The sequence below is a fragment of the Osmia lignaria genome, chromosome 14, assembly GCF_051020975.1.
Source record: "Osmia lignaria lignaria isolate PbOS001 chromosome 14, iyOsmLign1, whole genome shotgun sequence".
Lineage (NCBI taxonomy): Eukaryota > Metazoa > Arthropoda > Insecta > Hymenoptera > Megachilidae > Osmia > Osmia lignaria.
The window spans coordinates 6,741,605-6,757,575 of NC_135045.1; the positions used below are offsets into that span (position 1 = coordinate 6,741,605).

The following is a 15,971-nucleotide window of genomic DNA, read 5'->3' on the forward strand; positions in this document are numbered from 1 at the left end:
TAGTGAAATATTACTAAACTAACTTTGTTATAAAAAAAACTATTTCTCTTAATTTCAAATCATTTTATTTTCTTTGTACACCATAGCACGGTTTATGGAAAAATTACAATTACAGACACATTATGTATAGAAAAAAATATGAGAAATTTTCTCCTAAGAATTTATATTAATTATAACTTTTCAATAAACCTAGCTTGTGTGATAGTGAATCACATAATGTGCTTAGAGAAGAAAGTATAATCAAGAATGTTTTCTTTGTGCTACCGTAAGGATGTTGAAATTTTTATAGGTAGACTTATTTCTTAATTACATCATTTTGACATGTAAATAATAGGTTTTTTAATTCTACGCATCTACATGCACCATATGTTATTTCCAAGTTAGATGGTTGGTCAGATGTAAGGGTAAACGTTGTTATACAAACAATTATGTATATATACATATATATGCTTCACTTTCTCTGCATAACAATACTACAATCAAAAACAATCTTGATCAGTGTAAACAATTTATTTTACATAAGAGCAATACTCTGACATCAAAAAAGCGATATTAATGGATAATGTATAATAATAAATAAAGTATGAAATGTAAATAATGGGTATTTACAAGTATGTAAATGGCAAAAAAGCTATAACAGAGACAAAATAATTGTTTTATCTTTCGTAAATATAATCTCGTATGTATTTTGCAATAGATTCTGTCGCTTGTTTGCAAAATTACATCTTACGTGAATGTCGCGTCACGTAATACCTGTACACTTAGAACCTAGAAAACGTGCAACTATAACACGTACCAACATGTAAGATGCTTGTGTTTCTCGCAAGACGCAAACACGTGACAGATTCACTGAGAAACACATACTAATAGTATCCAGCATGATTGCTTACTCTCTACAATAATTCGCCTATAATATTTAAAGGGAGCACCATGATAAACACGCATGCGGCTCTATGTCCCACTTGGAAAATTGATTAAAGATCTCGTGCGCGTACTCCCAATTAACTTATGTTAACATAAATGCACAATTCCAATCCAGCACACTAACAATCTCAATTGTTACATCTCACTTCTATTAGTTTCATGTAGGATCAAAGCATAACTTTGATCCTAAATAAAAATATACAAGCAAAAATGTTACACGAGATTATGACAAAATATCACAGTTCCGAGTTTGAGAAGTCGCTTCTGAAAATCATGGCTCTCCCTATCGTTCTTTTATTCATAATTCAAGACAGTCATGAACTGTAAGACATCCTAGTTAACAACAATCCTACACTCTACTATGAGATTATCTATTTCAGAAATTGTAACGTTTAATAATAATACGTAGTCATATACAACTTGCTAAGGATGCTGTAAACTGTATACTGGCTGCTAAATGTTTCGAGTGAATACTGTACGTATAATGTATGTAAAAAGTCAGAAGTGTTACACAGATTCAGAGCATATTATATAAATGAAGCCTAATTTTACTGTTCAAAGATTAATCGTTGAAAACACGGAAACTAAACGATGCGCGATGTACAATTTACTTTTATGGAAGAGTGACGAATTATATAATAATATATAATTAAAAAGTACTATAAAAAATACATAGTACTATAGTAGAAACATTAAAAGTATTAAATTATTTTAGCATATAATGTCCCAGATATTAGTATTTTTTAAACACTTTAAATAATATTATTTCGTTATAAAATCTACATCACTCTTCTTCCATTAACATAGAGAAACAAAAATCGATAGATTTTAAAGCGATATAATATATTGCTATTTCAAATGTATATGAAATTGAAGATGGAATGCTGATGTATAAAATTTTATAAACAGTACATTTTCCTTTCTCTTACATTTTATAATCTTTCGAGTATTGTGCTTGATTAAAATGATTTCCTTCCTCTTTTTCCTCTCAGAATATAAAAATCTGATCAATGTAGCATTTGATAGCATTTATGCATAAAGTTAAGAATAGAATACAGCATTCCTTTCTTCTTTATGTTTAGTTGTGTAAAAGGTACAAATTTATTTCTCATTTTATACTCCTAGTTCCGTTGATACCCATTAATCAACTTTAATTGATTGTTGTTAAAAATAAATAATTGTAAGTAATGAAAACTTTATATATATATGTATATGTATATTAAAACCATTTTCAAATAATTTGATTAATTAATTGCGTATTAATTACACATTGCAAATTTATAAAATGAAAATAAAATATAATAAATGTTAATACTTTTATCAGATAATGGAATATTAAACTGAGAAATCATCTGTACACTTATGAACATTGATATATCATTTTAGTCGAATAGACGCATCGTAAAACGGTATGACAGTCAGGGCTAAATATTTTGAACATTTCAACAAATTGCACAGTTCAAAGTTAAGTGAGATTATCTCCTCTCCTTCGACATAAATTCAGTACTTACGATCGAAGTACCTGCGAAAATTGATTATCTTAATATAATACTTGTGACTAAATATTTACATCAATGCGTTTTACAGCTTCAGTCTATTAAGCTTCTGAATCGCGACAGCCTTCAAAACTTTCGCAATATGCGACATTTTATGAAATTATTGTTAAACTAATCAAGTATGGTAATGCGACTTAAATTTACTACTGAGCAGGTGGTTGTGGCTCGCTAGGCATGTTAGGATTTGGATATGGTGATAAAAATGAATAATTCGGATAAGGCGGTGGTGGATGTGGGAATGGAGGATAATAATTAGGTGGGTGTGAAGATGGAGGTGCATAACCTCTATGGATATAAGGATCTGTTGGTGGAGGAGGACCATGAAATGCCGTATACATGCGAGCGTAATCTGTATTGTAACTCGGCCCGCCGTATGTTGGATATCCAGGAGCACCTGTATCACAAACTTTATTTCAACACACATGTATTTTGTCAATAAATAATATTATATAAGAAAATCTGAACTTACCACCTGGAGGATAAGCTGCTGAAGAAGCAGGCGTCGGAGGATAATGCTGTGTGTATGGATCATACGGTCCTGGAGGATACGGTCCAGGATAACGACTACTCGTGGGATGACTAAACGCCGTAGGTATATGCGTATCTTCTCTACTAGGAGCACTTGCAACTGTTGTAGTTGCAATCGTCTCTGTACTTTTCGTTTCTGTTGTGTTCGCTAATGTTTTGGCAGTAGTATTAGGTACTTGTGAATATGCAGGAGGCACATTCATCATTGTCCTCTCTTCTATAGGCTTTCCTAAATCTGGTTGTGGTTTAGCTGTGTCAATTGGTAATCTTGAGTTTGTTGCATGAGGTGGAACACCGGGGAAATATGTTCCATAAGGAGTAGACAACGATCGTGATCGAGGATCACTATAATCGTAATACCGAGGATATTGGGCATACGGGTAACCTTGCGGCATGTTAGGAGGTTCACTTTGTATAGACGTTTCGCGCATACTTGGTTCTACTGTTTTTGGAGATGTTATAGTATTAGTTCCAGTACAGACAGATGGAGCAGAAGAGCCAATAGTTGAGTCTGTTATACCTTTAGGAACTTCCGTGCCCCGTAACGTAGGCGTTGGTGGTACTTGCATACTTGAAGGTGAAGGCTGCTGTGATAACAACGATGATAATGGAGTCGATGGTGTCGATTGCGTTAAGACTTGTGATGGAATTTGTGGTGGTCCTTGCGATGATAACTGAGGTGGCATCTGTGATGGTATTTGTGGTTGTACTTGCGATGATATCTGAGGAGGTACCTGCTGCGATATTTGCGATGGCACTTGCGATGGTGCCTGCGGCAGTACTTGTGATGGTACCTGCGATGGTATTTGCGGTGATACTTGTGGTGGTACCTGTGGCGGTATTTGCGATGGTACTTGCGATGGTAACTGTGATGATAGTTGCGACTGCATTTGAGGCGGTACTTGCGGTGGATCTTCAATTATAATTTCATCGTTAGGCGTATCTCTTTTCTCTTGCTGAGTTTGAAAAGCATGTCCATAATTTGCTAATGTATCAGATGTTTTCGTGACTTCCTTTTCAATAGAAGGAGAACATTGTTTATCAATCTTTGATGTTAATTCCGTTTCTGTTTGATCGTGTTGTGTTTGAACTCCTTGCGCAGTTACAGAATCCGAAGAGTACACTTGGCTATTTTCCTCGGATGACTTTTGTAAAGAGCTGTCAGTATCTGAATTGGTCATGCGGTTATGACTCGAAGGGCTATAGTCTGTGTTGGAACTCACTTCCGCAACCACGTCCTCTAATCTAACTTCTTCTACCCTTTGTTCGGTTCTAACCTGACCATCCGAAGAATTGGAATTTTCTCCAAGTGCTGAATGATCTACTGGTTCCTGTTTTACTTTTGGTAACCTCGACAAGGAGACCTGGTTGGTTAAATTAACTTGACTCAAATAAGGTTTGGCAGTCGCGGTAGCCACTGGTTTTGGTCTTTTCGAAGCTTCTTTATCAGCAAATGGTCTGTAATTAGGACCACCCCCTGGTTTATTGACTGAACGAGCACTCGTTGGATTACTTGAAGATGATTTCGGTATTATAGAAATGGCTGAATTATTTCTTAGTGGAAACCCAACTTCGGGTTTAGAATTCCTCTGGACCATTGACGATACACCTATAAATATTTATTTATATTGAGATATAAATTGAAATACATTTCTGAAACTGAGAAACCATAATTTCAATAAAATTGAAATTATTTCGTTGTTAACATACCTTTTTTCGGCTCTTCGTCCCGTTTCTGTTGATTTAATTTGAGAGCCGTTCGAATAGCAATAATTTTACCAGATTCTAATTGCATATAAATACCCTTTGGACTTTTTAATACCATTACCCGCTGACCTGCTTTCAATACGATACTTCCTTTATCAGGTGAATTAGTAGGAATGACGACATCCAAAGGTAACGTCATTTCTTGTGCACTCATTCCTTGTCTCTGCCATACTTCTGCTGGTATCCATCTACTACCCGTTACGCCACGTGAACCTAAACCTTCAGCCCCGCGTTGTTGCATCGGTCTAACCGAAGCTACTGGTTTAGAAGTGGTACTGCTGTCGCCGCCTCTAATTGCCCTGATTTGTAATCCACCTGCTATAATAACACAAAAGTTCATTAAAAATCAATGAAATCAATCTAAACATAAATATGCTTAATACGCTAACATTTAGAATGAATCGTACCCCGAGTTGCAGTGTTGCCGGGCACATAGTTATAACTAGGCCTAGAACAATTAGCAGCCATTTTTTCAAGCTCGTAACCACGTCGAGCCAAACGCTTTTCGGCTTGACTAAGCTTCTTATCTTTTCTATCAACAAGAAGACTTTCATGATGAAATGGCTGCTTGGTAAGTAACGAAGAGTGTCGTTCCAATACACGATGCATGACTTCATCGGTATAACTATCCTTAGATTGAGAAAAATCTTGTACTTGACTATCCTCTTCCCAATCCCAAGATAGTGTAGTTGCTTCTTTCAACGAGAGATGAGCATCTGGATTGCACTGATCAACAACACGATCAGCCATTCCTTGTTTACTAATTTGCCTATCATATATTTTCCTTTCTAAACAATTATCGGTAACCAAACGATAAACAAAACAAGGTTTCTGTTGTCCATATCTATACACCCTACAGACAGCTTGTGTATCGTGACAAGGATTCCAGGAAGCATCAAAGACAATAGCACGATTCGCGCCAACAAGATTAATGCCGAGTGAACCGGCACGCGTTGAAACCAGAAAAAGATGAATCTTTGGATTATTGTTAAATTCATTAATAAGCTTCTCTCTTTCTAGAGCGCTAGTACTTCCATCCAGTCTATAATAATTTACATTTTTGATCCAAGCATCTGTTTGTCCATCTGGATGCTTCAAACTATTTCTAGCTAAAAAATCTTCAATGAGATTCAACGTAAACAATGATTGAGAAAATGCTAAAACACGATCGCCAAGCTTAATTGCTTCTTCCAAAATACAAAAGAAAATTGTCATTTTTGCAGATGCATCAATTAATCCTGGTACATAGGCTTTCATTAGCTCTGTTGCCTAAAAATAAAAATATTATTTAATTACTTAGAACTTAACACTGTTCGCTTGTTAATCTGTTACACTTACCCAATCATATGGAATTCCAGGATCTTCTTTCACTCCTGGAGAACTTTTACAATCCTTTTCTTCATCCTTTGTAAGAATTTCATCGTCCGATTTTTCTTCTTTATCTTTATCCAATAAATCGTCCTTATCTTTCTCTTCTTCTTTTATTAGATCATTCTGATTCAATCTTGGACTATGTATTGTGCTGATATTTTGCACAGATCTAGATCCTGGAGTCTGACAATTTGATTCAGAACTATAACCCGAACTAGTAGACAGATTACTTTGATGTATTGGTTGACTTTGAACACCAACGCTCGTTGTCATCTCTTTACTATTTTTCTCAGGTTGTCCTGAGTTTTGAATGTGAACGGTAGATTGCGGAGGTTTTGTATCATCCGAACGTGTATTAACATCTGAATTATGATTGTTACTATAATCGTAAGATTGATTTTGATAATTTTGTGATGGAAAATAATTGTTCTGATAACGATTCACATTTGGATTCACATCTCGATAATATGGATCATTACATTGATCAGTTTGAAATGGCTGAGAATAGTTTCTTTGCCAGTAAGAATCTTCTGGTCCTTTCATTTGACCCACTTGATTCTGATGCGTACTGTCTGATGGATAATTTGATAAAACAGTGTTCTGTGATTGAGATTGATTTACTGGATAATTATTTGTCGAATTAGTGTTTGAACTTCCACTTTGACGATCAGTTGAAAATTCGTGAGAAGTATTTGCTGTTGGTGTATAATTTTGTGCTTGTTGTTGATTATCTGCCCTGGGATACAGTTGGTCATTTTGACTCAATGTGGAGGTTGATGTTTGTTGATTTTGAGAATACGAAAGTGACTGATTTTGAGATTGTGGCATCTGTCCTTGTTGAGAAGTACCATATCTATGTGCTGAAGCTTGTGGCATTGATGCTGAATTTTGGTGATTAGAGCTATATGTATGGTTTGTACCTGATGGTGCTCCAGTCTGGTTCTGTACAGCAGGTGGGTATGAAGATTGATTTTGTGGTGCTGATGGAGATACAAGATGAGAGTATCCATGAATAGTATTCTGTGCATTTGAAACTGGCCCTTGTTGATCTTGGGAGTATCCATGTGTTTGAGTAGGAGCATTTGATGCTGATTGACTTGGAGAGTACGAAGATGAATTTTGTGGCATGTTCATTTGACTCTGAGCTGGTGTAGAATATCCGCGCATTTGATTTTGTGGAATCGAGGCTTGATTCGTGGGATTTGTCATATATGAATGAGACTGATTTTGTGGTATCGAATTTGAAGATTGCTGATTAAAAGCAAGAGATGTTTGTGACGAAGGATTAGAGTTCACTTGTGGTGGATAGTTGTGAGACTGATTAGGCAATGGCATATTTTGTGACTGTGAACCTGTGTAAGTATGAGAAGAATTTTGTATGGTAATATTTTGATTCTGCTGATTAGACTCAAAACCGCGACTTTGACCAGATGTTGTATTCTGTCCTGGTTGATTCGAAAGATACCCAGCAGTTGGAGTTTGAGGTGTTGAATTTTGATTTTGTTGACTCGCACCATATCCTAGGGTAGAGTTTTGTAATGGCTGGGTTTCATTTCGCGAATACATTGGATTTGTTTGTCCTGTTGCAGAATTGTAATTTTGAGTCTGATTTGGTGTATACGAAGAATAATCCGATAATGGCATATTTGGAGATTGATTTGGCAACTGTGATTGAAAGGAAGATTGATTCTGAACTTGAGGATAATTATTAGAACCCTGATTCATATTTGGTGCATAATTACGTCCATGATCTTGGTAGGTATAAGACTGACGTGAAAACATTCCAGGTACTTCATAATTGTTTCCTTGACTCTGATCCGGCCGAAAGTCTGAATTAGCAGGGGTAGCTGTGTACCTTTGTGAATGATTATTGGTAGACTGCTCATTGTTTGGCATGTAATTTTGTGATTGATTAGGATAGTTTTGTGAAGTACTGTATCCTGGAGTTTGTGCATATGTTTGGAATGATTGATTTCCATACCTCTGCGAACCTTGATTATTGTAAAATTCATTGTACTCTCCCTGATTACTATCGTTTCTGTAATAGGTGGTTTGATCATTTGATCGATAATTTTGATAGCCATGAGAATATGAATTTTGCGGTACAGAATTCGAATATCCTGAATTATTCATTGACATGGGGTAATTAGAATAATTGTTCTGCTTTGAAGTGGCATGCGAGTTATCAGACTCTGCATTGTCAGCATTAGATGACGAAGAGGCATTAGGTTGTACGCTAGCAGCAGGTTTATTTTTTATAGTTGTATTCGTTTTCTTTCCTTTCTTCGATTCTCCTTTCGTCTGACGAGCTTTCGAGCGTTTACCTCCGGGAGTAGATTTTTCACCGATTGTTTCTTCTAGATCTAGATCATCCTCTTCATTAGCTTGCCTTTTCCGTAGAAAATGATATAAAATATCAGGATGATTCCAGATTTTACAACATACCGCAAAAGCTTTTAATGGATTAGGTACAGCACGTGTTTTAACTACTTGATTCATAAATGTATCATATAATTTCCGTTGATGCGGTGTCATTCTAACAAGAAGAATATATTCTTCCTTACGCGGCAAAGAAATCTGCAATACAGAATGAGATCTTCTTTGTACAAAACCCTCCAACAAAGCATGCAAAACATGTGCACGGTATCTCATTAATCTTATATCTTGTGGTGTTGAATCAATACATTGCCCATTTTGAATTGGCCTTTCAAACATGTTACAGAATTCATTTTTTGTTCCTAGATAATTAGGTCTCACAAAATCAACCATACACCAATATTCTAAGAGATTATTTTGTAATGGATAACCAGTCAACACAATTCTGCGTTTTGTGCGCATTTGTTTTAAGGCCAGACTAATACTAGCATGAGAATTTTTTATTCTATGACCTTCGTCACATATAACTAAATCAGGTCCTGGATTAACCAGAGCTGAATGCATTTCATCTAATAGTCCCTTATTTTTGTCTTCTTCCTCGACATCAACGGTGTCCTTAAAAGGCTGTCCGCGCTTTCTTTTTGCTTTGTGTGGTTTTTTCAGAGATAACTGTCTATACAATTCATATCCAATTAATAAAACACCGCCTCCTACTTGCCAATCTTGGATTACTCTGGCTCTTGCTGTCATAGTTTTATGAGAATCATTTAAAATATGTAAACGAAAATGTCGTGGCCTTACTTCCATACCTATCGGAGCATCTACACTGTATGGGGTTTTAACTTTTTCAACTTCTTTTTTCTCTTCATTTACTACCTCCTCCTTTGTTGTGCAAGTACCTTCCTCTTTTTTTATCGTTTCTTCTGGTTCTTTTTTTACATTTATTTCTGATGGATTCAAAGGAGTTGCAGTATTTTTAAAACATTCTTTTTTCGATTCGAAATCTGTTTCTTGCATTGGTCGATTTGCATAATTAGGGAAGGTATTGGTAGAATTATCATAATTTTGATACACTGATTCATGGTGATTTTCTGCCCCATGATACATAGTATTGGTATTTCGCGATTCCATACCTGGGTACACAGGAGCCTGTGACCTATTTTCCAAACCAGGATACATATTGCCAGAATTCTGATTTTCTACTCCAAACTTCGTTTCCGGTAGATTGGATCTCTGGTGCATACCATGACAATTTACTTCTGATTTCATCGAGTCGAAATTGGTAATTGAATTAGGATTTGTATTATATAATGTATTTTGCGCAAGATCATTCTGATAGTTTTCATTCATATGTACTTGTGAATCTGGCATATTTTTATTCAACATATTATCTTGCACGTAACCAGGCATTACATTGTGAGTTTCATATCCTTGATGGGCATAAGGATTTTCTGGCATGATGTTCATAGATTGAGATGTACTTTCTTGCCCGAAACGATGAGCTGACTCCGTACTAATAGGCCTTGATATATTCGACATATTCGACATATTTGATACATCACTCTGATTCATATATTCATCTTTAATTTCTTGTTTAAGTTCTACACCAGATTCTGATTTAACACTTGAGCCCTTGTTAAGTTTTTCTGGGGCATTTGGATCCTCGTATGGTAACCACATATTAAATTCCGCTAACCAATTTTGTAAAGTATTAATAGGCATAATACAAAGAACTGTTTTAGCTGTAGTACATCGAAAAAAAATATCACAAAAGCTAGCAACTTGTAAAGTTTTTCCTAAACCCATACTATGAGCTAGAATACAACCAAATCCAGAACTAGTTTTGTATCTTTCAATACTTTCAACAATATTGTCAAAAAGAAAGCGAATACCACCAATTTGATGAGGTTTAATAATACGAGCTACCTGTGGAGCTAAATATACATCAGGTTCAGTTTCAGGATGACCCACATTAATTAACACTCTACCATGTTCATCTGGAATGTTATATCTATCATTCGTATGCATGCCGGAGTTGGATGGATCATCTTCGTTGTCTGTTTCTTCTTCTCCACTTGGATCACTTAAAACTATGCAATCATCATCCGAACTTTCGCTAGAGCTAGATATTGTAACCACGTCTTTGCCTTTAGCTGATTTCTGGGACTTTGGTCCAGCTGACATTTTTTTAGCGGTATGCATTTGTTTCTCCCGCAAAGCTTCTTCAGCTTCTATGTCAGAAATTTCGGAATCTGAGTAATATTCAGATCTATCCAAAGGTTCCTTCTTAGGGACCACGGGTGATATGCTCACGGAAGGAGTCATCATTCGGATTCTTTGTTGTAACATATTAGGACCAATAGGACGGCTTGGAACTCTAGAAATTGATGTCTGTGCCCCTTGGTAAGCACCTCTACCTTTTTGCCAACGAGATCGTTCTACCGATCTTTGTATTTGACTTGCTTGCATATTAGAAGTGGTTTGAGATACAGTCCCAGATCCAGAATTTACTTTAAGAAGCACTGTATTTGGTAAACGAACTGGTGCAGATGGAGATGACGACGAAGATGATTGTGAAATAATAGTACCTGCTTGATTTTGTTTTCCTTGTAAAAGACTGATTACCCTTGTTTGCGTTTTATTATTTTGTCTATTTATTGCAATCTGTCTTTGTACTTCGCGAATAATTCTTTGCTGCTCCTGTACTCGTCGAAGACGTTCCATTTCTTGCCTCTGAGCTGATAGAGTGGCTTCATCAAGCTGAGTTTCATCCATAACTTCTCTAATATTTCTTCTCATGTTTGCTAACTTCTTTTCTGCCTTTGTTTCACATTCTGAAGCAGATCCATCATTTCCATCATCTTTTTTCTGCTTCTTTTTAGCTGAATCAGAATGTTCTGAATCAGCATGCCTCTTGTTACTTTCCACATTTTCTTCTTCCATAGAATGACCTTCGTGTTTGTCATTTTCATGTCCTATGCTCCCTTCGTCATCTGTGTCCTTTGAAATTGGTTTTCCAAGTAAATCTGCTTCTGACACTTCCTGGCCCTCTATTGGAGCTCCTTTTGTCACAGTTAAAAATTGTTTTAATAATATACCATCGCATAATTTTTATGAAAAAATAATATTATACTAACCTTCCAATGGCAAAGTATCCAAAATGTTAACTGGTTCATCGTCATCCTCTTCAGGTTGAGAATGATGCTGATGTTCTGATTCCACTCTTACTCCAATTTGTGAATCAATTGTTTCATCCAAATCCATATCGTCCCCTGATCCTTCAGACCGTATTTCTTCTATTTCTTCCGATTGTAATGCATCATTTTTCTTTTCATGCTCTCCATCAGATGTTTCACCACTAGATTCCTCTGAACTTTCATCATTTCCTGTTTGAGGTTCTACATTGTTCATACTTGTATTTGTTGAAGTTTCATTAGACATCATTGTTTCATTAGGCTTAGAGCCTGAACGAGGAGTCACACGTTCTATAGTGACATCCCCAATACGTGTTAAAAAACTGTCCAAACTATTTGACATGATGTGCAAAGTTCATTAAGTCACAGTGTGTTTTATTGAAATTTTGTATGAAATCATGGAATGTCTTGACACTTTTTTTCATAACACTAGCAATTAAATTATTTTATATATCACTTATATTATTTATCCTTAATTTTATGTTCTTTAATGCCTGTAATAAGAAATGTATTCCTTTATATGCTTAGTTTGAAAGAAATTACTAAAATCTCTCACATTGACAAATATACTCTATAGAAATTAAAAGACTATAAAAAAATATAAGATAATAAAAATTAAACATGATTGTTAGAAATATAAAATAAACAACATGAAATGAAAATATTGCACTGCATAGATGTATATAATATAAATAAAATTTTATGATTTATTTAATTTTTAGTGTAAAAACGTAACGTACAATTTTAAATGGGTAAAAATTTACTGTACAATCATGGAATACATTGCTATATCACATACAATTGTCTTAAATGATATAGTTGTGCAATAGTAAATCTCACACAAAAGTAACATCTACAAAACAAAATTTACTTTGTTACATATAAAGTAAAACAAATAAACGTTCAATAATGTTAAGATTAAAACATCTAAATATCAAAATAGAAATGAATTATTGTAAACTTATATTTAAGAATGTTTACATAGAAGACTGCATGCGTTGACATATTATTAGAGTGTGTATAGATTTAAAAACAAGGTATTTCTAAATAGTATAGAAATTATAAATTACTCTAAGACACTTGTAATTAAACACACTTGTTGAGAGATCAGCTTAGTCACATTCTTAAGCTGACGGGCAAACTCGAACGGCAACGACTTAGACCATACTGTTAAATGAAAGGGTTATAGCAAAGGTACAACTTGGTTTCTGACAACGTAACTGACCAAGTAGTGACAAGATATTCATAATGTTCCAAGTTATTCAGAATAGGAACTGTCAAACAGAGAGATTAAAAGCAACCCAGAATGTTTGTTTTTGGACGAGCCGATCCGGCTCAATGATTAACACTAGGAAGTCGTCTCGTTTTGTAACCGGCGTCAATTCAAATCTTACACAAGTTTGATTTTACTTGTAATCCGCGTTTACGACTGCTTAATTAGCTGTTAATTGCGGATTAAAAATAATGACACACACATACACACGTCCGATGGACGCCATAGCGTCGTTCGCCGCTCAACGAACACGGTTCTCCGCAATGTCCGAAGATCAGCGAACAAGCCTTGTCACTCGGGTTAATGTACGCATCATTTTCATCTCGCCACCTAATTTTCTTTTCACCTAAAATGCATGATGGAGTGACGAAGATTCACTGGATCACTAAAACTTCACTTAAGTCCGCACGCGTTACTCTCAAGCTTTCCGCGGCATTTTTTTTCACACGCTTTTTCTAACAAGTATATTCCACTCGGTGGAACGCCATCTTAGCTGCGCTATAAAATACATCCGCTGACAAGTGCGAGTGCGATGGAACGACATCCCGACTTTATTTTACATTTTCTTTTTATGCCTTTGATTACTAATTTCAATCAATATTTTTTGTAATTTAAAGTAATTCAGTTCAAACGGATGATCGTAAAATTATATCGAATAATTTCTGTGCTTAGATCTATATTCAAGTTTATTGTTCAAATATTATATTAAAAATATTATTTGGTACTACATATACATAAAATACATTTTAATTCATGATAAATATTTTAAATTAGTAACATGAATATATTTATATAGGAAATTATACTATAAACTATTTTATTTATATCATTGTATCACAATAACAGTTTATACATTGTATAATCAAAACATACAGTACATATAAAACATTACATGTTTTCTTTTTTTATGTATATAAGTAGTTTCATTAATTGTCATTATCTTTAAAGATATTCACATACTTAATAAGTACAATAGATAATACATATATAAATATGATTATATGAATATCATATGACTAAACTTAGTGCAATACATAATGTAATAGGATGTTTAATAAATTCCATTACTCTAAACATATGTGTATACTGTGTATACGTGTCTTTCATTGATAAAATAGATAGTGCAAACTAACTATTCATACATTGCACAGAATTTGATATTAACTTATATTGTACAATGTTGACAATTTGGTGAAGGAAACAAAGTTTGTTACCATTGAAGTAATCAAATTCAGTGATAATAAACTTCAATTTGCATTTTCACATGCATCAATCCAATCATTATACACATCCAAAGGTTCTGAAAGTAAATTAATTGTAGTTTGAAAGTCTTCCAAACAGACTCTACAAGTAATTCTTGCTGTATTTCTTGATTTATCCCTGCAAATGAAAACAGAAAGTAATAAAATACAAAATTCAAATATTTTAAGAATCGGCGGCAAATTTGTTGTACCCACATCTTAACCTCACATGATTTTTCATGATTGCAAAATGGACAATTAAATTGTGTATCTAATGGTTGAATAGCTTTCTTTTTACTTGGAGGTTTTCGCTTACTTTTTCTTCGGCCCATTACGTTTTAGGTATATTAAGTTATGTGTTTTTATGAAAATGTCTTCAGTTAGAAAAACCTCGTATCCCAAGCTTTATATCATATGTATGTATGTACAATATATATAGTACTATTTACGATGCAAACTGTTGCGTATATGTATATACTATATACATACTTACATTAATCAACCGAATAAAGCATATATGTGAGTCATGAAAGAAAGTTACTAGAATTATGAGCACATGACTAAAATTTGTTATAAAACATTGAATGTTTATGAAGTTACGATTTACCTTATTATATTAATCTAAGTACTAAATTAAAGTATTTAATTTGAACTTTAGGGTTGGTGACTGTAATATTATTGATATCTAATTAATATATTGTATATATACTTACTTGATAACTATAGCTGTATCCTGTATCAACACGTGCAAAATGATGTAAATAGGTATATTGTTACTGTTATGACAACAGCACAGGAAATACATTGATGGGAATTAATTAAGAGATCATTATTGTAATGTCATGAGTACTTTAAGTGTGTATCCTTTGAGGAAAAAAGTAATTTTATATTTTATTTTGTAAAATTGTTGATAAGACATTATGTAAATAACCTTAATATTGAACAGAAATTTGTCTATACCTTTCCCATCAGCAAGAGAAGCAGAAATTGCTTATCAGGTACTTAGAGTTGATCAAGAGCCTTCAAGAGGTGGTAGTACCAAAGATTTGACATTAAAAAATAATATTTTACAAGTGTAAGTTTGCATCTATTTTTGTAATCTTCTATTAGATATATTCGGTTGTTTTAATAAAATATGTCTTCTTATAGATTAATATCCGGAACTGAGGCTCGAAAGGTCAGAGTGGCATTAACATCATTTTTTGATAGTTTAATTTTAGTAACAGAAACTATGCAGCAGTTTGGACCACCTGAACCAAGTTTTAATTATTATTAAGTAAATTGTTTTTCAAATTATTTTAAAATATTCCATAGAATGGAGCATACTCCTGCTCCATATGGACCAAGATCAGTCTATGGATATGCTTTATACATAGGTTCTAATATGCTTTTTTTTTTGTTTTTGGTATGGGCTGTAATACCTGATGAAATTTTATATAACTTAGGTTTAACATATTGGCCATCCAAATATTGGGCTGTAGCAATTCCAGTTTGGGCCTTAACTGCTCTTGCTACATTTGCATTTATTGTTTACCCAGCTATCAATTTATCAATGACTCCAGATATAGATGATATTAGAACTATTACAGACAAACATTCACGTGATAAAAAAGAAACTGTCCCAAGTGGTATACCTCCTGTTTTTGATATTCCTATAACAGAGGTTTGCAGAAAATTATACTTACCAAAGAAAAAGTAACAATGAATTCTATCAAAATTTATATTAAATATTGTAATAATT

At 34.1% G+C, this 15,971-nt stretch overlaps 4 protein-coding genes across 17 annotated transcripts; 2 read left to right on the top strand and 2 right to left on the bottom strand.

Moving 5' to 3' along the window:
- Window positions 1-64: 64 nt before the first annotated feature.
- Window positions 65-13,608, bottom strand: LOC117605678 (uncharacterized). Of its 13 annotated transcripts, none has more exons than XM_034327282.2 (7): window positions 12,698-13,608; window positions 11,660-12,210; window positions 6,114-11,584; window positions 5,183-6,044; window positions 4,719-5,090; window positions 2,950-4,617; window positions 65-2,886 (listed from the first exon to the last, which is right to left on the bottom strand). In XM_034327282.2, the coding sequence occupies exons 2-7, from the start codon at window positions 12,057-12,059 to the stop codon at window positions 2,624-2,626; spliced, it is 9,036 nt and encodes a 3,011-aa protein (XP_034183173.2). In that variant the 5' UTR covers window positions 12,060-12,210; window positions 12,698-13,608; the 3' UTR covers window positions 65-2,623. The 13 variants fall into 13 exon arrangements, with proteins under 13 accessions (XP_034183173.2, XP_034183172.2, XP_034183171.2 ...); XM_034327281.2 differs by having other exon boundaries at window positions 66-2,886; window positions 4,719-5,093; window positions 11,660-12,145; window positions 13,336-13,607; XM_034327280.2 differs by having other exon boundaries at window positions 66-2,886; window positions 4,719-5,093; window positions 13,336-13,607.
- Window positions 13,609-13,909: 301 nt separating this feature from the next.
- LOC117605685 (transcription elongation factor 1 homolog) lies at window positions 13,910-14,999 on the bottom strand. Of its 2 annotated transcripts, XR_013063452.1 has the most exons (3): window positions 14,944-14,999; window positions 14,447-14,790; window positions 14,229-14,369 (listed from the first exon to the last, which is right to left on the bottom strand). XR_013063452.1 is itself a non-coding variant. In XM_034327291.2 (2 exons), exons 1-2 carry the CDS (start codon window positions 14,560-14,562, stop codon window positions 14,237-14,239), a joined length of 249 nt encoding a protein of 82 aa, XP_034183182.1. In that variant the 5' UTR covers window positions 14,563-14,761; the 3' UTR covers window positions 13,910-14,236. The 2 variants fall into 2 exon arrangements, 1 of the variants encoding a protein (XP_034183182.1); XM_034327291.2 differs by lacking the exon at window positions 14,944-14,999 and having other exon boundaries at window positions 13,910-14,369; window positions 14,447-14,761.
- Window positions 14,959-15,815, top strand: LOC117605684 (Threonyl-carbamoyl synthesis 6). The gene is made up of 4 exons (XM_034327290.2): window positions 14,959-15,089; window positions 15,177-15,305; window positions 15,380-15,506; window positions 15,676-15,815. Exons 1-3 carry the CDS (start codon window positions 15,073-15,075, stop codon window positions 15,504-15,506), a joined length of 273 nt encoding a protein of 90 aa, XP_034183181.2. The 5' UTR covers window positions 14,959-15,072; the 3' UTR covers window positions 15,676-15,815.
- Window positions 15,503-15,971, top strand: LOC117605683 (phosphatidylinositol glycan anchor biosynthesis class P). Its single transcript, XM_034327289.2, has one exon. The coding sequence runs from the start codon at window positions 15,546-15,548 to the stop codon at window positions 15,927-15,929; it is 384 nt and encodes a 127-aa protein (XP_034183180.1). The 5' UTR covers window positions 15,503-15,545; the 3' UTR covers window positions 15,930-15,971.